This window comes from Somniosus microcephalus, chromosome 1 (genome assembly GCF_052327205.1).
Source record: "Somniosus microcephalus isolate GS21.2 chromosome 1, FLI_Smic_1.0, whole genome shotgun sequence".
Taxonomy (NCBI): Eukaryota; Metazoa; Chordata; class Chondrichthyes; order Squaliformes; family Somniosidae; genus Somniosus; species Somniosus microcephalus.
The window spans coordinates 142,904,590-142,932,262 of record NC_140987.1 but is presented as its reverse complement, the minus strand read 5'-3'; the positions used below and the strand labels follow the sequence as shown (position 1 = coordinate 142,932,262).

At 47.3% G+C, this 27,673-nt stretch overlaps 1 protein-coding gene across 1 annotated transcript in view; it reads left to right on the top strand.

The window, feature by feature from the left end:
* Nucleotides 1–27,673, top strand: part of LOC147124389 (transmembrane channel-like protein 2-B) — a 180,794-nt gene that overhangs the window by 73,395 nt on the left and 79,726 nt on the right. The window contains exon 7 of the mRNA XM_085963421.1: nucleotides 8,704–8,810. Coding sequence (XP_085819547.1) covers nucleotides 8,704–8,810 — 107 coding nt within the window. The remainder of the gene's footprint in view (nucleotides 1–8,703; nucleotides 8,811–27,673) is intronic.

Here is a 27,673-nt window from a genome sequence, read left to right as displayed (position 1 = left end):
ACCCTTTTAACTACCTATTAACTAGCTGTTAACTGGCAGTTAAGTGGCTGTAATCCCCTGCCCGCCTCCAGGAGACGGGACCCAGTGCGGGTCGGCTACCCACTTCTTGGGAAGGTGGCACGGAGGCGGGTTGGATGTGGGCTGGGTACCCGCCCCCAGATTCTGCCATTTTCCCAGCAGTCCCGCCTCCATACCCGCCTCCCCAGGGCTGACAAAATCCAGCCCCTAGACGCCATCAATGGAATATTTGGCAGCAAACTACCATGTCTGTAAAATGGTAGGTTGCTGCCAAATATTCCATTGGAGAAGTAACAGTAGATGGTGGTGGGGTGGTATTTGTATTTTGGGTCTGATGCATATCAGGGACACTGACAGTTTTTATTGCCAACACTTTTCTAGTGATTCCTGCCAATTGGTTTACACTAACAAGCCCTCTTTGAGTTTTGTATCAGTTGCTGATGTGTGTGGCATCCTAGGTGGCATTTGAGCCTGACAAACTGCTTTAATACCAAAGAGATAAACTTTGTTTATACTTATCTCCAGGATAGTTCTGGCCTTTTTGGACTTGAATGACAGACAGAGAACAATCTTTGTGATCTTGTGTTCTTTGTTTGTACATTGTGATCACATCCTATCCTGCTACACAAACTGATGTTAATTGAATCTAAGAATCTGGACCATGACTTGATATCCTGCACTGTGCACTGTCACATAGGTCCCAATTTTAACTTGGGATGGGAATCCAGGATATGGGGGCCAGATCGCACACCAAACCATCTGGTCCTGGGAGACTTTGGGCTGGATTTTGTCAATGGGGAGCTTTTGGAGGCGGGACTCCCACTTCTTGGGTTTTATTCCTGCCTCCATCGACTTGTGGTCAACCCATGCTATTTTCCCTTGATTGACCTTGTTAAGCCCGCCCAGCAGGTGACGTCAGCGAGTGCCGTTTCATCTGTCAAAAGCTTTTGACAGATGAAATGTCATCGTTTGACAGCTCTGACAATCTGTCTTCTAAGTTGTGTCTTTACTCAAGACTCAATTAGAAAGCCTTCCTGACCAGAAAGCAGAAGGCTGCAGCTTTTGACAGTTCAGCGGCCATTCTGCTTTCTGTGCCGGTGAGCTGAGGGACTCCCGTGTCCTGAAGGGAGGAAGCCTGCAGGAAGAAGTAAAGGTAAGTAAAACTTATTAAAACACTTTATACACACCTCACACACTTACCTCTGCACACATGCACCCATTACTCACCTGCACACCGAACATCTCGTCCCCTTCGACTCCCGCAGACCAAGGGCCCGCCTCGCTGACTCTGGAGAGGTTCGGAGCCGTCAGGAAGCCCACACTTCAGGGCTCAAAATAGGGATTAGCCAAAAAACTGCCTGTTAACTACCTGTTAACAGGTAGTTAATTGGCATTAATCCCCTTCCCGCCTCGAGGAGGCGGGACCCGGCGCGGGTCGGCTACCCGCCTCCTGGCAAGATGGCATGGAGGCGGGTTGGGGGTGGGTTTGGCACCCGCCCCCAAATTCTGCCATTTTCCCGGCAGTCCTGCCTCCAAACCCACCTCCCCAGGGCTGGCAAAATCCAGCCCTTTAACTCCTAGCCCTGATTAAAGTTTCCCGACACAAACTCCCACCAGAAGTTGGTGGGAATGATGTCATCTCCGTCAAAATTCGTGAGGAGGGGGTAGGTCAGACTGCTGCCAGGGACCTACGGAATTGGTCTTCGGCAAGGTAAATAAGGAATGGGGGAGGGGATCAGTAGATTCCGTGATCGGCGGAGGAGGGAAGTCCGAGTATCCCTATTTTTTAATTTGTTCCGGGGATGTGGGCATCACTGGCAAGGCCAGCATTTATTACCCATCCTTAATTGCCCTTAAGAAGGTGGTGGTGAGCCACCTTTTCAACCGCTGCAGTCCGTGAGGTGAAGGTACTCTCACAGTGCTGTTAGGGAGGGAGTTCCAGGATTTTGACCTAGCGACTATGAAGGAACGGCGATATATTTCCAAGTCAGGATGGAGTGTAACTTAGAGTGATGGTGTTCCCATGCGACTGCTGTTCTTGTCCTTCTAGGTGGTAGAATTGCCGGTTTGGGAGGTGCTGCTGAAGGAGCCTTGGCGAGTTGCTGCAGTGCATCTTGTAGATGATACACACTGCAGCCACAGTACACTGGTGGTGAAGGGAGTGAATGTTTAAGGTGGTGGATGGGTGCCAGTCAAGCAGGCTGCTTTGTTCTGGATGGTGTCGAGCTTCTTGAGTGTTGTTGGACGTGCACTCATCCAGCAAGTGGAGAGTATTCCATCACACTCCTGACTTGTGCCTTATAGATGGTGGAAAGGCTTTGGGGAGTCAGGAGGTGAGACACTTGCCACGAATACCCAGCCCCTGACCTGCTCTTGTTGCCACAGTATTTATGTGGCTGGCCCAGTTAAGTTTTTGGTTAATGGTGATCTCCAGGGTGTTGATGACGTGGGATTTAGCAATAGTAATGCCGTTGAATGTCAAGATGCGGTGGTTAGACTTTCGCATGTTGGAGAAAGTCATTACCTGGCACTTGTGTATCCTTGTGAGGCTCCTCCTGGCGCACAAGGAACCATCAAATTTTTTTTTTTAACTTATCCAGACCCCCGGCTGCCACCAGGTTTGAGACAATGCAGCTCTTAGTTTGGCCCGTGGTTAAAATGGTGTGCTCGTCCCAATGATGTCATCAGGACGTGACTTTGCCATTTAAATTATGCTCCTGGTCCTCTGGGGTTGGCGGTTTTCCTGTGCCTGATTTCAGGCTAGTTAAAATGGTGGGGGCACGAATTTGTCAGGAACGCGTAGAGGGTATTTCTGCACTCTATGCTACCAGTGTGGAGGTGCGCTGCATGAAGCATGGATTGGAGATAGAGTGATCGCACTTAATTCACCTTCTTCTGAGCAAGACTAAAATCATCTTTCACTAGAAATTCAGCACAGTAGCCCTGGCTTCTCACTCAGGCTAAACCAGACAGTGCACAACCTCAATGTCTTCCTTAACCCTGAGCTGAGCCTCCCACCCATATACTATCTATCACCAAGATAGCCTAATTCTGCCTCTGTAACATTACCCACCATTTCTTTACTTCATCCCACTGCCATGGAAGTCCTCATGTCTGCCTTCATCACTTGCAGACTTGAATTCTCCAGTATTGTTTTTACCACACCTCAAGCTCTACCCTACATGACCTCTAACTCAGCCAAAACCTCATCGTCCACATTCTAGTCCATACTTAGTCCTACTTATGTATCACCCCTGTCCTAGCTCCCTGTCCCCCAGTACATTGGCTTTAAAGCTCTCCTCTTCACACCCTCATCCAGCTCATAACCTCCATTTTTCTGAGCCATGCCTATTATATATCCCTTCTTCCTCTGTCTCACCACCAGTGGCCACTGCACTCTGGAATCCTGTTCCTAAGCCCCTTCAACTCATTACATAGAAACATAGAAGATAGGAGCAGGAGTAGGCCATTTGGCCCCTCGAGCCTGCTCCGCCATTACATGAGATCATGGCTGATCATCCAAACTCAGTACCTTGTCCCTGCCTTCTCCCCATACCCCTTGATCCATTTAGCCATAAGAAATGTATCTAACACCTTTTTGAATATATTTAATGAATTGGCCTCAACTGCCTTCTGTGGTAAAGAATTCCACAGGTTCACCACTCTCTGGGTGAAGAAATTCCTCCTCATCTCTGTCCCAAATGGCTTACCCCTTGTCTTTAAACTGTGACCTCTGGTTCTGGACTCCCCCGCCATCGGGAACATCCTTCCAGCATCTAGTCTGTCTAGTCCTGTTAAAATTTTATAAGTTTCAATGAGATCCCCTCTCATTCTTCTAAACTCCAGCGAGTATAAGCCCAATCGACCCAATCTCTCCTCATGCGTCATTCCTGCCATCCCAGGTGAATATTCGCTGAACTCCCTCCATGACAAGAACATCCTTCCTCAGATAAGGCGACCAAAACTGCACACAATACTCAAGGTGTGGTCTCACCAAGGCCCTGTACAACTGCAGCAAGACATCCTTGTTCCTGTACTCGAATCCTCTCGCTACGAAGGCCAACATATTATTTGCCTTCTTAACCGCCTGCTGCACCTGCATGCTTACCTCCAGCGACTGGTACACAAGGACACCCAGGTCTTGTTGCACTTCCCCTTCTCCCAATCTATTGCCATTCAGATAATAATTTGCCTTCCTGTTTTTGCCACCAAAGTGGGTAACCTCGCATTTATCTACATTATACTGCATCTGCCATGCACCTGCCCAATCGCCCAACCTGTCCAAATCATACTGGAGTTTCTCGGCATCCTCCTCACAGCACACACGCCCACCCAGCTTTTTGTCATCTGCAAACTTGGAGATATTACATCTAGTTCCCTCGTCTAGATCATTAATATATATTGTGAATAGCTGGGGTCCTAGCACGGATCCCTGCGGTACCCCACTAGTCACCGCCTGCCACTCGGAAAAAGACCCGTTTATTTCAAATCTTTGCTTCCTGTCTGCCAACCAGTTCTCTATCCAAGTCAGTACCTTGCCCCCAATCTCATGTGCTTTAACTTTACATGCTAATCTCTTATGCGGGACCTTATCAAAAGCCTTTTGAAAGTCCAAATACACCACATCCACTGGTTCTCCCTTATCTGTTCTACCAGTTACATCCTCAAAAAATTCCAGTAGATTAGTCAAGCATGATTTACCTTTTGTAAATCCATGTTGACTTTGTCTGATCCTGTCACTGTTTTCCAAGTGCTCTGCTATTACATCTTTTACAATAGTCTCTAGCATTTTCCCCACTACCGATGTCAGGCTTACCGGTCTATAATTCCCCATTTTCTCTCTACCACCTTTTTTGAATAGTAGGGTAACATTAGCTACCCTCCAATCCATGGGAGCTGTTCCAGAGTCTATAGAATTTTGGAAGATGATCAGCAATGCATCTACTATTTATAGGGCCACTTTCTTAAGTACCTAGGATGTAGATTATCAGGCCCTGGGGATTTATCGGCCTTCAATCCCATCAATTCCCCTAACGCCATTTCCCTACAAATACTGATTTCATTCAGTTCCTCCCTCTCATTAGGCCCTATGTTCCCCGACATCTCTGAGAGGTTATTTGTGTCCTCCTTTGTGAAGACAGAACCAAAGAATGTTCAAAAGGTTAGTATGCAGGTGCAGCAAGTGATTAAGAAGGCCAATGGAATGTTGGCTTTCATTGCTAGGGGGATAGAATATAAAAATAGGGAGGTATTGCTTCAGTTGTACAAGGTATTGGTGGGACCGCACCTGGAATACTGCGTACAGTTTTGGTGTCCATACTTAAGAAAGGACATACTTGCTCTCGAGTCAGTACAAAGAAGGTTCACTCGGTTAATCCCGGGGATGAGGGGATGGACATATGAGGAGAGTTTGAGTAGATTGGGACTCTACTCATTGGAGTTCAGAAGAATGAGAGGCGATCTTATTGAAACATATAAGATTGTGAAGGGGTTGGATCGGGTGGATGCGGGGAGGATGTTCCTGATGATGGGTGAAACTAGAACTAGGGGGCATAGTCTTAGAATAAGGGGCTGCTCTTTCAAAACTGAGATGAGGAGGAACTACTTAACTCAGAGGATGGTAGGTCCATGGAATATGCTGCCCCAAAAAGCTGTAGAAGCTACATCATTACATAAATTTAAAACAGAAATAGACAGTTTCCTAGAAGTAAAGGGAATTAAGGGTTACGGGGAGCGGGCAGGAATTTGGACATGAGACTAGGTTTGGATCGGTCATGGCCCTGTGGGTAGCGGAGCGGGCCCAGGGGCCGTGTAGCCTGATCCTGCTCCTATTTCGTGTGTCTAGTTCTGTTAGATTCAGGAGATGGTTCTATGATAGTGGATTGGCAGTTAGGATCAGATCAGCCATGATCTTATTGAATGGCGGAGCAGGCTCGAGGGGCCGATTGGCCTACTCCTGCTCCTATTTCTTATGTTCTTATGGTCAGCCATTTCTTTGTTCCCCATTATAAGTTCCCCTGATTCTGACTGCAAGGGACTTCACCAATCTTTTTCTCTTCATATATCTATAGAAGCTTTTATAGTCAGTTTTTATGTTCCCTGAAAGCTTACTCTCATACTCTATTTTCCCCCTCTTAATTAATCCCTTTGTCCTCCTTTGCTGAATCCTAAACTGTTCCCAATCCTCAGGTTTGCTGCTTTTTCTGGCCAATTTATATGTCCTCTCCTTGGATCTTATGCTAACCCTAATTTCCCTTGTTAGCCACGGTTGAGTCACCTTTTTTGTTTTATTGTTATGCCAAGCATGGATGAACAAATTCTGTAGTTCATCCATGCGATCTTTATATGCTTGCCATTGCCTATCCACCGTCAACCCTTTAAGTAACGTTCCCCAATCCATCCTACCCAACTCGCGCTTCATACCATCGTAGTTTCCTTTATTTAAATTCAGGACCCTAGTCTCTAAGTCAAATACTTCACTCTCCATCTTAATGAAGAATTCTATCATATTATGCTCGCTCCGCCCCAAAGGGGCCTCGTACAACAAGATTGCTAATTAATTCTTTCTCATTACATAATACCCAGTCTAAGATGGCCTGATCCCTAGTTGGTTCCTCGACATATTGGTCCAGGAAACCATCCCGTATACACTCCAGGAATTCCTCCTTCACAGTATTGTTACTAATTTGGTTAGCCCAATCTATATGTAGATTAAAGTCACCCATGATAACTGCTGTGCCCTTATTGCACGCGTCTCTAATTTCCCGTTTAATGCCAGCCCCAACCTCTGCATTACTCTTTGGGGGTCTGTATACAACTCCCACTAACATTTTCTGCCCCTTGGTATTTCTCAGCTCTACCCATACAGATTCCACATCATCAGTGCTAATATCCTTCCTTACTATTGTGTTAATCTCCTCTTTAACCAGCAATGCTACCGCACCTCCTTTTCCTTTTTGCCTGTCTTTCCTGAATATTGAATACCCCTGGATGTTGAGTTCCCAGCCTTGGTCACCCTGGAGCCATGTTTTCATAATCCCAATCATATCATATCCGTTTACATCTATTTGTGCAGCTAATTCATCCACCTTATTACGAATGCTCCTCGCATTGAGACACAAAGCCTTCAGGCTTGTTTTTTTAAAGCTCTTAGAACTTTTAGAATTATTATTTACTGTGGCCATGTTTGATTTAAACCCTTGATTTCGCTGACTGCCACTTTTGCTTTTCTCCTTCCTGTCTTTTGCTTCTATCCTTGTTTCCCTTTCCTCTGTCTCCCTGCACAGGTTCCCAAACCCCTGCCATTTTAGTTTAAACCCTCCCCAACAACACTAGCAAACACTCCCCCAAGGACATTGTTCCCGGTCCTGCCCAGGTACAAACCTTCCAGTTTGTACTGGTCCCACCTCCCCCAGAACCGGTTCCAATGTCCCAGGAATTTGAATCCCTCCCCCTTGCACCAATCCTCTAGCCACGTATTCACCTGAAATATCCTTCTATTTCTTCTCTGACTAGCACGTGGCACTGGTAGCAATCCTGGGATTACTACCTTTGAGGTCCTATTTTTTTAATTTACCTCCTAACTCCCTATATTCAGCTTTTAGGACCTCATCCCGGTTTTTACTTATATTGTTGGTATCTATATGCACCACGACAACTGGCTGTTCACCCTCTCCCCCCCCCCTCAGAATGCCCTGCAACCTCTCCAAGACATCCTTGACCCTTGCACCAGGGAGGCAACATACCATCTTGGAGTCTCGTTTGCGGCCGCAGAAACGCCTATCTATTTCCCTTTCAATAGAATCCCCTATTACTATAGCTCTCCCACTCTTTTTCCTCCCGTTCTGTGCAGCAGAACCACCCACAATGCCAGGAAGTTGGCTGCTGCAGCCTTCCCCCAATAAGCCATCTCCCTCAACAATATCCAAAGCGGTATATCTGTTTGAGAGGGGGATGGCCACAGGGGACCCCTGCACTACCTGCCTGCGCCTACTACTCTGCCTGGTGGTCACCTATTCCCTTCCTGCCTGTGCAGCCTTTACCTGCGGTGTGACCAACTGATTAAATGTGATGTCCACGACGTCCTCAGCATCGCAAATGCTCCATTATGTATCCATCCGCAGCTCCATCACCACAATGCGGTCTGCCAGTAGCTGCAGCTGGATACACTTCATACACACATGGTCGTCAGGGACACAGGAAGTGTCCCTGATTTCTCACATAGTGCAGGAGGAGCATGCCACAGGGCCGAGCTGTCCTGCCATGACTTACCCTTTAATTAATTCAAATTAAATTAAATCAAATCAATACCACTAATTACACTACAATTAAATGATATACTCAAGGGATACACCTCAGTCAACCTTCAATGACCTCCTCAAAACTATTGCTTTGACCATGCCTTTGGTCACCTCCCTAGCTCAATACTTAATACTCCTGCTCAGTGTCCATTTCCCCCTCCTTTTATTGTGTAGTAACCTCAGACACTTTATTATGTTAAAGGTGCTATATTAATGCAAGTTGTTGTTGAACATTGGAAGCTAGTACTGTTATTCAGTTGCTTAGAAACGAAGTGGCAGTAAAAAAAAAATGAATAGAAGAGTGAAAATATGAACATTTAATCTATATGTTTTCAAAAAGTAATTTCAAAATATGAGATTTTAAAAAATGTTTCTTTTATTGCAGGTCACTTTGGTTCTTCCGTAGCTTCATATTTTATTTTCCTACGGTGGCTCTATGGGATGAATCTAGTTCTTTTTGGTTTAACTTTTGGCTTGGTTGTCATTCCAGAGGTGGGTCTTGAGTTCTTGACTATACGTCCAACCTAAATATAAAAAATCATATAGAGTTTGAAAAAACTCCCATATTTTATATCAAATGAAATTAAGGACAGTTAGGGGGAAAATTCAGTTGGTTGCGCCTCCCGTTAGCGCCTTAAGAGGCCGCTAATGGGACGCAATGCAACTAGCGCCCGGGCGCGGCACTGCCCACGCCTCCCGCAAAATTCAGCAGTAGGTTAGTGGTGGCCCTACCCGGTAGTCCCCTGTGGCACTGCGCTGCTGGGAATGAGTTCATTGGTGTGCGCAGCGCCCTGCTCATGCCCCGGCCATGATCTTCGGGAGCGCCCCTTGTCTTACCGCCGAACATTATGTCTGACGGGCTCAGGGGGGCATACCTGCGGCCGGGGAAGCGCAATTTAAAGGCGAGGTGCGGGGCGGCCATTTTTGTTGCTGGCCACCTGCCAGCACCTGCCTGCACTCCCGTCCCAGACCTCCTGAAACGCCCCCCCCCATGGAGTGCTGACTGCGCTCCAAGAGCCCGGCACTTCTCTTGAGTGCCGGGCTCTTTTGCCTGCAGTCCCGATCTCCGGGGTCCCAGCTGGGCCCCAGGTTGCGCTGCACAAGGCCCCTCCCCTTTAAGAAAGGGAGGAAGGCCTGCAATACCGCGGCATGACATGCCGCAGTGTGTGGCTCTGCGGCACATAATGCCGCAATATTGACTCACAGCACCCCAAGAGGGATGCGGGGCACTTCCAGTAGCGCCCCGCTTCCCTCTTGGGGTGCAACCGCTCAGTTTCCGGCACGGGGACGCTAATTTTTCTGGGGCACTACTTTTAGCGCCCCGGCGAAGGTAGAATTGGGGCGCTACTCAATTTTTAGCCCTTAGTTCTTTGAATTATCCTCACGCCTTGCAGAATCACATCACTAAAATATAATTTAAAAAACTGCTGAATTTTGCATAATTGGAATCTGAGTAAGGTACATTCACATACAACGGGGGCAATTGAAGGCAACGGAAATAAAAAGCAGGAGAGATGTAAAACGGGTTGTCGATTCACTATCACCCATTTTACACTATCGCACAAAGCCAACTTACCCCCAATGCGTCTTAATAGTTTGTAAACAGGAAATGTGTGACTATGTTAAGTACCAGTTTGGATGTATAACTGATAGCCAGACGATTGCTCATAGACAAAAATAAATTGTAATTAAGGTAAAAATCATGACAGGCCATTTAGCTCATGTCCATGTAAACTTAATTGCTGCTGTCATTGTTGAAGCTATTGCAAACCATCTTTAGGTACTATGCAGCTAAGTTGAACTGGTTTCTGTGGTTTTCCTCTCTATTCCCCTGTCTGGTCTATGTATCTTGCTATTCTCCTTTCAAAGCCTGATGATACAACCCCTATTTTGTGTATTTACATATTCCTGCCACTACCCTACATTCTACCTGGCTCTATACCATATCCAGCTCTTGCTTCTATTCTTACAAGTTTCTTGGGTCTCTGCCACAATCTCCCTGGCTTCGTCATTCTTTGGCCTGGGCTTTCCTCATGAAACCTACCCGAATTCAGGTGGCACAGAGGCAGTGTGCCAAAGGGAGGTAGGGCAGGGAGGCTTAGTGTCAAATTTCTGCCCCCAAAAATGCATTATTTTCCTGTGATGACCCCAAGATAGGCAAATTCTGCTCACGTTGAGCCCACTTTGCCACAAGTAGAGCGAACATGTAGAAAGTCCTACAAGAGAGGGGGCGGTACTGGACCTAATTCTGGGGAATGTAGCCGGGCAAGTGGTGGAAGTGTCAGTAGGGGAGCATTTTGGCGACAGCGACCATAATTCGGTGAGATTTAAGGTGGTTATGGAAAAAGACAAAGACGGCCTGGAAATAAGGGTTCTAAATTGGGGGAAGGCCGATTTTAATATGATAAGGCAGGATCTGGCCAAAGTGGACTGGGAGCAGCTGCTTATAGGAAAATCCACATCAAAACAATGTGAGACTTTCAGAAGGGAAATTGAGAGAGTACAACGCCAACATGTTCCTGTAAAGGTCAAGGGTGGGACCAACAAGCAAAGGGAACCTTGGATGACAAGGGATATACAAAAATGCATTAGAAATAAAAGGGGGGCTTTTGGCAGTTACAAAAGACTAAAGACGGAGGAAGCCCTAGAGGAGTATAAAAAGTGCAGGGGCATACTTAAAAGAAATTAGGAGGGCGAGGAGGGGCCATGAAATAACACTGGCGAGCAAAATAAAGGAAAATCCTAAGATGTTTTATAAGTATATTAAGGGCAAGAGGATAACCAGGGAAAGGGTAGGGCCCATTAGGGACCAAAGTGGCAATCTGTGTGTAGAGCCAGAGGATGTAGGCGGGGTTTTAAATGAATTTTTTGCATCTGTGTTCACTATGGAGAAAGACGATGCAGACATAGAAATCAGGCAAGGGGACTGTGACATACTTGAACATATTAGCATCGAGAGGGAGGAGGTGCTAGCGGTTTTAGCAGGCCAAAAAGTGGATAAATCCCCAGGCCCGGACGAGATGTATCCCAGGCTGCTGTGGGAGGCAAAGGAGGAGATTGCAGGGGCTCTGACACTAATTTTCAGAACCTCTCTGGCCACAGGGGATGTACCAGAGGACTGGAGAACAGCTAACGTTGTACCATTATTCAAGAAGGGTAGCAGGGATAAACCAGGGAATTACAGGCCAGTGAGTCTAACATCTGTGGTGGGGAAATTATTGGAAAAAATTCTGAGGGACAAAATTAATCTCCACTTGGAGAGGCAAGGATTAATCGGGGATAGTCAGCATGGCTTTGTCAAGGGTAAATCATGTCTGACAAATCTGATCGAATTTTTCGAGGGGGTGACTAGTGGGGTGGATGAGGGAAATGCTGTGGATGTGGTTTACATGGACTTCAGTAAAGCTTTTGACAAAGTCCCGCATGGGATCCAGGGTGCCTTGGCGCGTTGGATCCTAAACTGGCTGAGTGGCAGGAGGCAGAGGGTGATGGTTGAAGGTTGCTTTTGTGACTGGAAGCCTGTGTCCAGTGGGGTACCTCAGGGATCGGTGCTGGGTCCCTTGTTGTTCGTGATCTACATAAATGATTTGGATGAGAATGTAAAAGGTATGATCAGTAAGTTCGCAGATGACACGAAAATTGGTGGGGTGGTAAATTGCGAGGAGGAAAGCCTCCGGCTACAGGACGATATAAACGGGTTGGTCAGATGGGCGGAAAAGTGGCAAATGGAATTTAACCCTGAAAAGTGCGAGGTGATGCATTTTGGACGGACAAATAAGGTAAGGGAATACACAATGAGTGGTAGGACCCTAGGAAGTACAGAGGGTCAGAGGGACCTTGGTGTACATGTACATAGATCCCTGAAGGCAGCGGAGCAGGTAGATAAGGTGGTTAAAAAGGCATATGGGATACTTGCCTTCATTAGCCGAGGCATAGAATATAAGAGCAGGGAGGTTATGATGGAGCTGTACAAAATGCTGGTGAGGCCACAGCTGGAGTACTGTGTGCAGTTCTGGTCGCCTCACTATAGGAAGGATGTGATTGCTTTGGAGAGGGTGCAGAGAAGATTCACCAGGATGTTACCTGGGATGGAGCGCCTCAGCTATGAAGAGAGGCTGGACAGGCTGGGGTTGTTTTCCTTGGAGCAGAGAAGGCAGAGGGGGGACCTGATTGAGGTGTACAAAATGATGAGGGGCATAGATAGGGTAGATAAAGAGGAACTTTTCCCCTTAGTGGGGGGGTCAATAACAAGGGGGCATAGATTCAGGGTAAGGGGCAGGAGATTTAGAGGGGATTTGAGGAGGAACTTTTTCACCCAGAGGGTGGTTGGAATGTGGAACTCAATGCCTGAAAGGGTGGTAGAGGCAGGAACCCTCACAACATTCAAGAAGCATTTGGATGAGCACTTGAAATGCCATTGCATACAAGGCTATGGACCAAATGCTGGAAAATGGGATTAGACTGGACAGGGATGGATGGGCGGCGCAGACACGATGGGCCGAAGGGCCTCTTTCTGTGCTGTAAAGACTCTATGACTCTCTAGATGAAGGTTGTTAGATCCGTGGTTCAGTGGATAAAGAATTACACGGATGTTGTATATAAACAAACAACAGGTCTTTACTGGAGGAGGATCATCTCTGGGCTGGAGTACAGAGGCATGCGCACAGCTTATATACCGGTGTGGTTACTGCCGGTACTACAGTATACAGTAGCTGTAAAAAGTAGTTCTGACTTAAAGCACATACACTACAATTCCTCCCTTTTTTAGATTAATAATACCCCCTTAATATTCAAATAACAATTACATTTTTACATGTACATTCAATAACAAAAAGTCCATTTATAGATTCAGTCTTTGGGGCGGCTTCCTGACCCTTTCGGGATAGCGCCTTTCCGGAGGTTCTTGTTCTTGGTGCAGAGGCGATTCTGACCCCTTTTCATCGGGCAGTTCATCAGGTTCCACTGCTACTGGGTCTGAAGTAGATGCTACCGGTATGTCGGGTTCATCCCCAGGTACTCGAGACATGGGGTTGACGCCTTCCTGTGACGCTAAGATCTGATCGACGTGGCGTCTCACAATGTTCTCCCCTACATCCACTGTGTACATTAATGGCCCCTGCCTTGTACATATCGTTCCGGGTTGCCACTTCTCTGTTCGATAGTCACGGGCCAAGACTGGTTGCCCTACATTGAAGCTCCTTGTCGGCTTCTCGTTGATGTGCTGGAATTGTTTGTCCTCAACATTTCTTCACACATTTGGTCTGAGCAAGTCCAGACGAGATCTCAACCTTCGGTTAAAGAACATCATGGCCGGGGTCTGGTTGGTAACTGCATGTGTCGCGTTTCGGTAGGCTAATAAGAAATTGTCCATCTTATGCTGTAGTGGAATTTCCTCATCGCACATGGCCTTTATCGCCTTCTTAAAGGTTTGTGCGAACCTCTCAGCCAATCCATTGGTGGCTGGATGATACGGGGCGGATGTGTAATGCCTTACCCCATTCCTTTTCATACATTTTTGGAACTCGTCGGACACAAACTGTGGTCCATTATCAGAGCAGATCTGCTCTGGCAAACCGTTTCTGGCAAATATGGTCCGTAGGACTGCAATCGTTTTCTCTGTAGTGGTTGAAGACATCTTTATCACCTCAGGCCACTTTGAATGAGCATCCACTGCTATTAAGAACATTGAGTCCATGAATGGACCAGCGAAATGAATGTGCACCCGTTGCCATGGAGAGGAGGGCCACTCCCATGGGTGTAGAGGGGCATGTGGTGGTGCATTTTGGACCTTCTGGCATCCTAAGCAGCTCTTAGTTAGGTCTTCGATTTGTTGATCGATTCCCGGCCACCACACATAAGCAAGGCATTTCATTTTCACTCCCCCCAGATGACCTTCATGTAGCTCCTTTAGCACTCTCTCCCTTAACTTGGATGGAATCACCACTCTGGACCCACACATCACTGTCCCCTGGCATACTGACAGCTGTTCTCTTCTGGATGAGAATGCTGGCAACAGTGAGTCGCCATGTGTTGGCCATCCCCTCACCATCAATTCATATACCCGTGACAGCGTCGGATCATTACGGGTCTCCTTCTCTATATCCGCGTTTGTTACTGGCAATCGTTCAATTATCGACGAATAAAATATCTCGATAGGGTCCACTGCTGGTGCTTCCTCCACCGTAGGCAGTGGCAGGCGCGCTAGCCCACCAGCATTCCCATGCTGTTGCGTGCCTTTATATTCTATTTCATATTGTTTCGCCCCTAGAAACAGGGACCATCTTTGTAACCACTGTGCAGTCATTACTGGCACCTCCTTCTTAGGATTAAAGATGGAGACAAGTGGTTGGTGGTCAGTCAGCAAGGTGAACTTCTGCCCATGCAGATAATGGTTGAATTTTTTTACTCCCCATACTAGGCTGAGGGCCTCCCTGTCAATCTGGGCGTAGTTGCGCTCGGCTGAGGTTAGTGACCGAGACGCAAAGGCCACTGGCCTCTCCAACCCGTCTGGGAATTTGTGCGACAGCGCCACTCCAATGCCGTAGGGTGATGCATCACATGCCAAACGAATTGGCAGTGCTGGGTTGAAATGGGCCAACACCTCTTTTGATGTGATCAATTCTTTACACTTCTGGAAAGCTCGTCTACGTTCGTCATCCCACTTCCATGGTACCCCTGTTTGCAGTAGGGTGTTCAGCGGGTGTAGTACTGTAGACAAATTTGTTGAGAACTTGTGGTAATAGTTTACCAGCCCGAGGAACGACCTCAGTTGTGACACATTTTCCGGTGCTGGAGCCTTGACTACTGCCTCAATCTTGTCAGGGGACTTATGTAACCCCTCTTCATCGATGACGTGGCCGCAATACGAGATCTGTTTCTGGAAAAACTCGCACTTGTGGCGATTAGCTCGTAGCCCATATTCCTTTAATCTGGCGAGCACCTTCTCCAAGTTAGCGAGGTGATCACCGTCATTTTCGCCCGTGACCAAGATGTCGTCCAAATAACACTGGGTCCCTGGAATCCCTTGCAGGACCTGATCCATCGCCCTTTGCCAGATAGCCGGAGTTGAGGCTACTCCAAACACCAGCCGGTTGTATTGGTAGAGACCTTTATGGGTGTTGATCGTAAGGTAATGTTTCGAAGCTTCTTCTACCTCCATTTACAAGTACGCCTGGGCTAGATCAATTTTGGTGAAGCGTTTACCACCAGATAGCGAGGCGAAAATATCCTCAATTCGTGGAAGCGGATATTGCACCGTGTGAAGGACTGGGTTCACTGTCACCTTAAAATCCCCACAGATGCGGACCTTCTTTGGTTCCCCAGGCGTATTACTCAATGACCTCTTCATTACAGGGATGATGGGTGTAGCCCACTCGCTCCAGTCCACTTTGGACAGTACTCCTGAATGTTCCAATCCCTCCAGCTCTGCTTCAACCGCTGGTCTGATCGCATAAGGCACTGGTCTGGCCTTCAGAAACTTTGGGCTTGCATTATCCTCTATTTTAATTGTTGCTGTTATTCCTTTAAGTGTTCCTAGTCCCTCCTGGAACACATCTTTTGCATCAGTTAGCATTTTTGATAGTTGTCCAGGTGTGACGTCGTCATCCTTTTTAGCCTCCACCTTCAGTGCCTGTATGGAATGCCAATGTAAATGTATCTTCCGGATCCACTCACGTCCTAGCAGTGGTGGTCCTCCATTTGGCAATACATATATATCCATTTTAGGTATTTCCTGACCTTTATATGTCACTTTCACCCTTATTTTTCCTTTGGGGTAGACTTTTTGCCCCGTATACGTCTTCAAGACAATCTCTGTAGCTTTCAAGGGTATGTGTGAAAATAGCCGCTTGTAGTCTCTTTGATTTATGACTGTTAGAGCTGACCCTGTGTCCAATTCCATTTCCACTTGGACTCCGTCTATCTTGAGTGTAACCAAGATAGTCTGGTGACCCTCTATTTCGGTTACATTATGTAGTTTCAGACAACCCAGCTCCTTGCTTCTAGAGTCTGTGTCACTTTTCTGTTCGTCTGAACCACTGTCCATCACCTGGTGTACCTTTTTGTACTTCTCCTGTGGAGATTTCTTACTGTTGGTTTTCTTCCCAGACCTGCAGACTCTTGCTATGTGTCCTGCTTTCCCACACTGTCTGCACACTTGGTCCTTGAACCAACAATCTTTCTGGTCATGTGTTGTTCTGCCGCAGCGATAGCACTTCCCTGTTCCATAGGTCATTTCGTTGGTGCCGTATTCTTGCAGTCTCCTTTGTATCTCTGCAGCGCCCCTTGCGGCTGCTTCGTGTGATACTGCCATATTGAAAGCTTTGTCCAGCGCAAGGTCCTTTTCTGATAGAAGCCGTTTCTGGGTTCCTTCACTTTGTAGCCCACACACAAACTTGTCCCTTAACGTGTCTGCTAGTCCCGCTCCAAACTGGCAGTATTTCGATAGCTTGCGCAGTTCCGTCAGGTACTCAGCATTGCTTTCGTCTTTGTGTTGGTTCCTTTTATGGAACTTAAATCATTCTGCTATCAGCAGCGGTGTGGGGCTTAAGTGGTCCTGTAGGATTTCTACTATGCTTCCAAAATCCTTGTTTACCGGCTTCTCTGGGGTTATTAGATTTCGCAGTAACCCATAAGTTTTTGCACCCATGGAATTTAACAGAACCAGTGCTTTATTAGCATCTGACACTTCATTCGCCCTGCAGTACACCTCAATACGTTCCACATATGTCGCCCAATCTTCAACTTCATTGTCGAACGTAGAGATACTGCCACTCTTCGGCATCCTTGGTTGTGCGTTAACTATCACCAATGGCGCCTCCCGCGCTTCCCCTTCTTCTCCGCTGGCACAAAATGGCGTCTCCCGCGCTTTCCTTCCTTCCCGCGCTCGCCCGTCTTCTCCGCTGCGGCTTCGCAAAATGGCGTCTCCCGCGCTCTTCCTTCTTCTCCGCGGCTCAATGGTGCCTCCCGCGCTCTCCCTGCTTCTCCGCGGCTCAATGGCACCTCCCGCGCTCTCCCTGCTTCTCCGCGGCTCAATGGCGTCTCCCCTTGCTTCGCCCCGCGGACCCTGATCAGCCCGTGATCCCTGGCTGTGCTCTGCGTGTTCTTTTGATATTTGTCGACGCCGCTCAGTCTAGAACCCGGCTGTTTCTTACCCTCTCTCTCTCCGGTTTGCAGTATTTTTTCCTCGACGCCGCTCGGTGATCAATCCCCGGCTGCGCCCTGCTCTCTTCACCCTCTTTCTTACCCCGTCGACGCTGCCCGGCTCTCTTTCTCTGCCGTCGGTCGGCTCCAGCTGCTCGGGAAGGGTCTGCTCTGGACCTGTCGTCGGTCTCTTACTGCTCGTTGTGGCTGGGGAACCAAGCCCGGCTCTCCACAGCCTCCCCAGCGAAGTTGGATCTCTGCCTGACTGCTGGGTGGTTGCTCGCGGTCGACGCCCGTGTTCCTGGACTCGACTTTTTTTGTTTTTGTTTAATGTTGCAGGTAGATTCGCATCAACACTCGTCGCCACTGTTAGATCTGTGGTTCAGTGGATAAAGAATTACACGGATGCTGTATATAAACAAACAACAGGTCTTTACTGGAGGAGGGTCATCTCTAGACTGGAGTACAGAGGCATGCGCACAGCTTATATACCGGTGTGGTTACTGCCGGTACTACAGGATACAGGAGCTGTAAAAAGTAGTTCTGACTTAAAGCACATACACTACAAAGGTGACGTGTGTGGCTTCATTGTGCCTAGGATTTCCTTTAGTTTCTGTATAGTTCTGGCCCCCAGGAAACACTGCCACTTTCAAGCTGGCCTTGTTAGGACAAGTATGATGTCCTAGAGATGGGAACACTTAGTTCAACTAAAATCAGATTCCACTGTGTTTAATTGGTACCATAAAGGAAAACTTTCAGGCATCTTCATGATGCATGTTGATGATTTCTTATGGGGTGGTAGTGCGGAATTTGAAAAAATCGTCATTAATAAGATTAAAAAAGAATTTAAAATTGGGAGTCAGGCCTGTAGGGCTTTTAATTATATTGGTTTAGATATTAAGCAAAGTGGGTCAGTATAACTTTAAATCAACAGTCCTATTTAGAGTGTTACTCCCACCCTGGTTAATTGTACTAGATCATCACAGAAAGGTGATGTTTATCTAAAGAAGAGACAGGACAGTTGCAAAGCTTGATTGGTCAGTTGAACTGGTTGTGCACTCAGACTACACCAGATGCTAGTTTTGATGTGTTGGAGTAAAGTACTTCAATGACACACCTCATAGTAGGGAACGTTTTACAGGCAAATAAAACATTACAAAAATTAAATCTCAATAAACGTGCAATTAAATTCCCATCCTTTGGTGACCCAAAGAACATGAAGCTAATTATCTTCCTGACTATCTTGCTAAACTTCCTGATGGGTATTCTAGTGCACCTGGTATCATAGGGAGAGAAATTCGGCATCGCCCTGTTTGGGGGCGGTAACTTTCCAAAGCTGGGAAACTTAGCGCCAGACGCTAATGGGTCCCAGTTTTGGAAAATTTGCTTTTGCGCTCCAGGAAGGAAGTGTAACGCTAAATCAAGCACTCCACTTCATTCCTGGAGCGCAACAGGCAGGGCGGTAGTTGTGCAGCGCTGCACATTGGGCCGTGCAGCGCTGCCGCGTTGGAAGGCTCCTTCCCTCCCTTAAAGGGAAGGGCCATCGCTGCAGGCTCTGCAAGAAGGAAACTTACCTGGTCCCCAACGGCAGCCGCGATCCTGTCCGATCAGCCCGCTGCACTGCAGCAGAGTGCCGGGCTGATCGATTGCTGGGGAAAAAAGAAAAAAAACGGAAAGAGCGTTTCAGATTTTTTTTCACCTACCTCGGCTACCTCGCCTTTAATTATCATCCCCGAAGCGCCCGGCCTCCTGATCAACGCCTCCTGCAGCTGTCGGTGTTTTCGCCCGACAATGCTACAAGGGGCAGAAATGAATTTTGGGTCCAGGGCAATGCGCAGCTAGATGACATCATGATCTCCGGGCGCAGGAGATCGTGGTGCTAGGGGTTACCACCACTGCAAGCCACCAAGGGAATTTTGCAGGCGGCGGTAACATCATCGTGCCTGGGTGGAAAGTCCTTAGTGTAGTGTCCGTGTGTAGATAAAGACACTGAAGACAGGAGTTGGTTCATAGGTATTTACTAAGCAAGTCTGGGGGGGGGGGGTTCTAAAGGATATACACAATACACAGGCTTATATAGCCCAAGTGGCAATTACCGGCATTACTCACACCTGGGGCTCTTAAAGGCACATACACCACAATTGCTCTTAAAGGCACATACACCACAATTCCTCCCCTTTTAGTTAACCAGTACATCATATTTTTAAGTAATTATTAATTACATGTTATATGCAAAATAATATACATTGCTGTATTAATTAATTATAAGTTAGTCTCTCAGGAGGCTTCCTGACTCGGTCCGGATAACGCCTCGGGGGTGTAGTAGTTTCTGGTGGTGTAGTAGGTGGCAAGGCTGATTCGGCTTGAATGCCAGTGTCGGGTTCATCGGGTTCCAGTATCACCGGATCGGAGGTAGATATGGGTATCTCTACTTCATCGTTAGATGTATAGAGTGGTGGTGTAGGTTGTCCCTTTTCGGATGACTTGATGATTTGGTCAGCATGGCGCCTTATTATGCTTTCTCCGATGTCCACGGTATACATCAGTGGTCCTGGTCATGTGCAGATAGTTCCAGGCTGCCATTTCTCGGTACGGTAGTCCCGGGCCAAAACCGGTTGGCCTATCTGGAAGGCCCTAGTTGGCCTTTCATTCATGCCCTGAAACTGCCGGTTCTCCACGTCCCTTCGGATGTTGGGCTTGACCAAATCCAGCCGGCATCTTAGGTTTCTATTGTAGAACATCATGGCGGGAGTTTGGTTGGTAACCATGTGTGTTGCATTCCTATATGCAAATAAGAAGTTATCCACCTTGTGCTGAAGTTTTATGTCTTCATTACCCATGGCCTTTATGGCCTTCTTGAAGGTCTGGACAAACCTTTCAGCCAATCCATTGGTGGCGGGATGGTATGGGGCGGACGTGTAGTGCTTTACCCCATTGTTCTTTAAGAACTTTCTGAATTCTTCGGACACAAATTGCGGTCCATTATCAGAACATATCTGTTCCGGCAGCCCATTCCTGGCAAATATGGTCCTTAATACTGTGATGGTTTTTTCCGTGGTGATGGAGGACATCTTTATTACCTCCGGCCACTTGGAGTGTGCATCAACTGCGATTAAGAACATTGAGTCCATAAATGGACCAGCAAAGTCGATGTGCACCCTTTGCCAGGGAGATGAGGGCCACTCCCATGGATGTAGAGGGGCCTGTGGCGGAGCATTTTGGACCTTCTGGCATCCTAGGCAGCTCTTGGTCATGTCTTCGATGTCTCCATCGATACCTGGCCACCATACAAACGCTCTAGCTAGGTTCTTCATTTTCACTCCACCCAGATGCCCCTCGTGAAGCTCCTTTAGTACTTTATCCTGGAGTTTGGGTGGAATCACCACTCTGGATCCACACATCAAGGTTCCTCGGCACACTGACAGTTGTTCTCTTCTTTGCGAGAATGCTGGCAATAGTGGCTCGCCATGTGCTGGCCATCCCTTCACTGTTAAATCGTAGACCCGTGAGAGAGTAGGGTCATTTCTTGTCTCCCTTTCAATGGCAGAATTTGTCACCGGTAGACATTCCACTATGGTAGAGTGGAATATCTCCACTGGGTCTACTGTAGGTGCCTCTTCTATCGTTGGCAACGGTAGGCGCGATAAACCGTCAGCATTCCCATGCTGTTTTGACCCTTTGTATTCAATGTTGTATTGGTGTGCCCCTAGAAAAAGGGACCACCTCTGTAATCTTTGTGCTGTCATAACGGGAACACCTTTTTTCAGGTTGAATATGGAGATGAGGGGTTGATGGTCAGTCAGCAAGGTAAATTTTTGTCCGTGTAGGTAATGGTTGAATTTCTTCACTCCCCATACCAGGCTGAGTGCTTCTCTGTCTATTTGGGCATAGTTACGCTCAGCTGAGTTTAATGAGCGTGACGCAAAAGCTATCGGCTGTTCTGAGCCATCAGGGAATTTATGGGATAATACTGCTCCTATGCCGTAAGGGGATGCATCGCACGCCAGTCTGATTGGTAGTGATGGGTTGTAATGAGCCAAAACTTTCTCGGATGTGATTAAGTCTTTACATTTATGGAAGGCACGTTTACAGTCTTCGTTCCATTTCCAAATCACTCCTGTTTGTAGAAGATCATTAAGAGGGTGTAGAATAGTTGATAAGTTCGGTAAAAATTTATGATAGTAATTTATTAATCCCAGGAATGACCTTAATTGTGAAACATTTTCAGGTGCTGGGGCTTTTATAACTGCTTCAATTTTTTCAGGTGACTTATGCAACCCTTCCTTATTAATTATGTGGCCACAATATGATATCTGATTTTGGAAAAATTCGCACTTGGGGCGATTTGCTCGTAGGCCCCGTTCTTTCAGCCTAGTGAGCACCTGCTCCAAATTGGCAAGGTGCTCGTTGTCGTTTTCTCCTGTTACAAGGATGTCGTCTAGATAGCATTGAGTCCCTGGAATCCCTTGCAGGACTTGCTCCATAGCTCTTTGCCAGATAGCTGGAGATGATGCTACTCCAAAAACCAGTCGATTGTACTGGTACAGGCCTTTGTGTGTGTTTATTGTGAGATACTTTTTAGAGGTCTCCTCAACCTCCATCTGTAGATATGCCTGTGCCAAGTCAATTTTTGTGAAACGTTTCCCTCCGGATAGTGAGGCGAAAATATCTTCTATCCTCGGAAGAGGATACTGTACCGTGTGAAGGATCGGGTTTACAGTCACCTTAAAGTCCCCACAGATGCGAATTTTTCTCTGTTCCTCAGAGTTATTTTTCAATGCTTTTTTCATGACTGGAACGATGGGTGTTGCCCATTCGCTCCAATCTATTTTGGATAATACGCCTGACTTTTCCAAATTCTCCAGCTCTGCCTCGACTGCCGGACGTATTGCGTATGGCACCGGTCTTGCCTTAAAAAATTTGGGAATTGCTGTATCGTCCACTTTTGTTGAGGCGGTGATGCCTTTCAAGGTTCCTAGTTTCTCTTGAAACACTTCTTTGGCATTGGCCAAGATGTCTTTTAATCGTTCAGGTATGATGCCATCATTGTTTTTTTCCTTCTTGGTCACCGTCAGTGCCTGAATGGAGTGCCAGTCTAAACGTATCTTCCTTATCCATTCACGTCCCAACAACGGTGGACCACCATCTTGTAGAATGTATAAATACAACTTTTGTATTTCTTTGCCGTTGTATACCACAGGCACCTTTATTTTTCCTTTGGGGTATACTTTCTGCCCCGTATATGTTTTTAAGATAATGGATGTGTCTTTTAGAGGTATATGCGAAAATAGCCTCTCGTAATCTCGTCGATTTATTACGGTTAGAGCTGATCCTGTATCTAGCTCCATTTTAACTGGGGACCCTGCTATTATGAGGGTAACCCAAATGGTCTGGTAATCTTCATTGGCAATTACATTATGTAATTTGAGAGAGCTTAGTCTCTTGTTCCCGGAGTTGCTATCGCTCTTCTGGTCTTTGGAGCTACTGTCCGTCATCATTTGTACCTTTCTGTGCTTTTCCTTATTGATTCTTTTCCCGTTAGTGGATTTTTTATTTTCAGATCGGCATACACGTGGAATGTGTCCCATCTTTCCGCATCGCCTGCATGCTTTTTCTTTGAACCAGCAATCCCTCTGGTCATGGTTGGATCTGCCGCAGCGATAACATCTCTCGAAACCCCGTGTCATTTCATGGGTGCCGAAGTCCTGTGGCCTTTGCTGTATCTTTGCCACTCCTATTGCACTGAAAGCCTTGTCCAGTGTTAAATCTTTTCCAGAAGATACCTTTTTTTGTGTTTCTACACTTAGGGGATTGCAGATGAATTTGTCTTGCAGAGAATCTGCCAGTCCTGCCTCGAATTGGCAGTGTAGGGTATCAACAATCTCTTCAAAATTCTTGTCCATCGTTTCGGCTGGAGTGATTAAGTTGCATAACAGCTTGTATGTTTCTGCGCCCATTAGATCCAGAAGCACTGAAGCTTTTTTTTCATCTTCTATTCCATTTGCGGTGCAAAACACCTCCACTCTTTCTACATATGTGGTCCAATCCTCTATCTTGTTATCAAAAACATCAATATTGCCAAAGTTAGGCTCTGTTTCGTTATCAAAAGCATCAATATTGCCAAACTTAGGCATTTCAAAAAAAAAGATATGGCGCTTCCCGCGCTTTTTTTTCTCTCTGTAGCAACGATATGGCGCTTCCCGCGCTTTCCCGCCGCTGCTACCGATAACAACGCTGTTTTACTGTGGTTTCCGTTTATTCACTGTTGGAGACTCGTTCCCGACGGAGGTCTAAACGCTGACCTGCTTGCCGCGCCGGCCGTCTCCCGAGTGCACCCTCCCAGTCCGTTATTGCTTGCCTCCGATTTCGCTGCCTGTCTCAGCTGCAGAGCTCGCCGCTGGAGCCCCAGCCTGACGCCCAGGAAGGATTAGCGCAGTACCTGCCACCAGCTTGGCCAGCTGGTGAAACCACAGTTTCTCTTACTTCCTTGGGTCTTCTGGACGCTGGAGGAATCGATGTCCTTGAGGTGCTGCCGAATTGCAGGTAAGTCCGTTTCCACTTCGTCGCCACTGTAGTGTCCGTGTGTAGATAAAGACACTGAAGACAGGAGTTGGTTCATAGGTATTTACTAAGCAAGTCTGGGGGGGGGTTCTAAAGGATATACACAATACACAGGCTTATATAGCCCAAGTGGCAATTACCGGCATTACTCACACCTGGGGCTCTTAAAGGCACATACACCACAATTGCTCTTAGGCACATACACCACACTTAGCATCCTGTTACCACCCCCCAGAGGCACTAACGGGAAGCGCTAAGGCACTGAGGCCTAGAAATTCAGTGGCCTGCGCCACCCGTTAGCGCCCCAAGAGGGTACTTAGTGGGTTTTGCGCCACTGGCCATGCCTCCCGCTAAATTTAGCGGGAAGCTAATGGTGGCGCTAGCCGTTAGTGTTAGATCCGTGTATCTTAATGTTGTGTCCTTCAATAATCAGACAACAGACTGCAGGGAATGATTCAACAGGTGTTTACTGAATGAGGGTTACTCTAGAACTAACTGTACAGATCACTACTCAGGGTTTATATACAGGTGTGGTCACTGCCGGTACTACAGTATACAGGAGCTGTACAAAGTAGTTCTCTCCTTAAAGGTACATACATTACAATTCCTCCCCTTTTAGATTAACAGTACCATAACACTCATTTAACAATTAAATATCAAACTAATTACAATTAACACTTTTAACATGCAACATTAGCTGAAAATAGTCTATTTATAAATTCAGTCTCTGGGGAGGCTTCCTGATCCTTTTTGGATAGCGCCTTTCCCGAGTGTCTTGCTCTTGGTGCGGAGGCGATTCTGGCCCCCTGTCGTCGGTTGGTTCATCAGCTTCCGATGCTACTGTTTCTGGGGTAGATGCTACCTGTACGTCGGGTTCATCACCAGGCACGTATGGGCGAGGCATGGGGTTAACTTGTTCCTGTGACTCCAGGATCTGGTCAGCATGGCGTCTCACGATGCTTTCCCCAACGTCCACTGTGTACATTAGTGGGCCCTGCCGTGTGCATATCGTTCCTGGCTGCCATTTTTCTGTTCGGTAGTCGCGGGCCAAGACTGGTTGCCCTACATTGAAGCTCCTTGTTGGCTTCTCATGGATGTGCTGGAATTGCTTACTCTCAACATCTCTTCGTACGTTTGGTCTGAGCAAATCCAGGCGAGATCTTAACCTTCGGTTAAAGAACATCATGGCTGGGGCCTGGTTGGTGACTGCATGTGTCGCATTCCGGTAGGCAAACAGGAAATTGTCCACCTTGTGCTGCAGCGGAATGTTTTCATTTTACATAGCCTTTATTGTCTTCTTAAAGGTTTGTACGAACCTCTCAGCCAATCCATTTGTGGCTGAATGATACGGGGCGGATGTGTAATGCCTTACCCCATTCTTTTTCAAGAACCTCCGGAACTCTTCGGACACAAACTGTGGTCCGTTGTCGGAGCAAATCTGTTCTGGCAAGCCATTCCTGGCAAAAATGGTCCGTAGGACTGCAATAGTTTTCTCCGTGGTGGTGGAGGACATTTGACCTCAGGCCATTTCGAGTGCGCATCCACGGCTATTAAAAACATTGAGTCCATGAATGGACCAGCAAAATCAATATGCACCCATTGCCATGGAGATGAGGGCCACTCCCATGGGTGTAGAGGGGCCTGTGGTGGTGCATTTTGGACTTTCTGGCATCCTGAGCAGTTCTTGGTCAGGTCCTCGATTTGTTTATCGATTCCCAGCCACCACACATAAGCCTTGGCTAGGCTTTTCATTTTTACCCCTCCCAGATGACCCTCATGAAGCTCATTGAGCACTCTCTCCCTTAACTTGGGTGGAATTACCACTCGGGATCCACACATCAAGGTCCCCTGGCATACTGACAGCTGTTCTCTTCTGGATGAGAATGCTGGCAACAGTGAGTCGCCATGTGCTGGCCATCCCTTCACCGTCAAATCATTTACCCGAGACAGTGTCGGGTCATTTCGGGTCTCCTTCTCTATACCAGCGTTAGTTACTGGCAAGCATTCAATTATAGTCGAATTAAATATTTCGACAGGATCCACTGCTGGTGCTTCCTCCGCAGTAGGCAGTGGCAGGCGTGATAGCCCATCAGCGTTTCCATGCTGTTTCATGCCCTTATACTCGATTTCATATTGGTGCGCCCCTGGAAAAAGGGACCATCTTTGTAGCCCTTGCGAAGTCATCACCGGAACGCCCTTCTTTGGATTAAAGATGGAGACAATTGGTTGGTGGTCAGTCAGCAAGGTGAACTTCTGCCCGTGCAGATAGTGATTGAACTTTTTCACTCCCCACACTAGGCTGAGGGCCTCCCTGTCAATCTGGGTGTAGGTACGCTTGGCTGAGGTTAGTGATCGTGACGCAAAGGCTATTGGCCTCTCTGAGCCGTCCGAGAATTTGTGCGACAGCACCGCTCCAATGCCGTAGGGTGACGCATCAAATGCCAACCGAATTGGTAATGCCGGGTTGTAATGGGCCAATACCTCTTTCGATGTGATTAGTGTTTTGCTCTTCTGGAAAGCTCATCTACATTCGTCACTCCACTTCCATGGCACCCCAGTTTGCAGTAGGGTGTTCAGTGGGTGTAGTATTGTAGACAAATTTGGCAAGAACTTATGGTAGTAGTTTACCAGCCCGAGGAACGACCTCCGTTGTGACACATTTTCCAGTGCTGGAGCCTTGACTACTGCCTCAATCTTCTCTGGGGACTTATGTAACCCCTCTTTATCGATAACGTGGCCACAATACGAGATCTGTTTTCTAAAAAACTCGCATTTGGGGCGGTTAGCTCGGAGCCCACATTCCTGCAATCTAGTGAGCACCTGCTCCAGGTTGGCAAGGTGATCACTGTCATTTTTGCCCGTGACCAGGGTGTCGTCCAAATAACACTGGGTCCCTGGGATCCCTTGCAGGACTTGTTCCATTGCACTCTGCCAAATAGCCAGAGCTGATGCTACCCCGAATACCAGCCGGTTGTATTGGTAGAGACCTTTATGGGTGTTGATTGTGAGGTAGTTTTTTGATGCTTCTTCTACCTCCATTTGCAGATACGCCTGGGCCAGATCAATCTTAGTGAAGCGTTGCCCTCCAGATAGCGAGGCGAAAATATCTTCAATCCGCGGAAGTGGTTATTGTACGGTGTGAAGGACCGGGTTCACTGTTACCTTAAAGTCCCCACAGATGCGAACCTTCCTTGGTTCCCCAGGCGTGCTGCTCAATGACTTTTTCATCACAGGGACGATGGGTGTAGCCCACTCGCTCCAGTCTACCTTGGACAGTACGCCTGAATGTTCCAGACTCTCCAGCTCTGCTTCGACGGCTGGGCGGATCGCATAAGGCCTTAAAAAATTTTGGGCTTGTGTTTTCTTCAATTTTAATCGCTGTCATGCCTTTTAGTGTTCCGAGTCCTTGCTGGAACACTTCTTTCGCGTCAGTTAGGATCTTTGACAGTCGCCCAGGTGTGATGTCATCATCCTTTTCGTCAGTCACAGTCAGTGCCTGTATGGAATGCCAATCTAGCTGTATCTTCCGGATCCATTCACGTCCTAGTCATGGTGGTCCTCCATCTGGCAATACATATAGGTTCATTTTTGGTGTTTCCTTGCCGTTATATATAACGTTCACCCTTATTTTTCCTTTGGGGTAGACTTTTTGC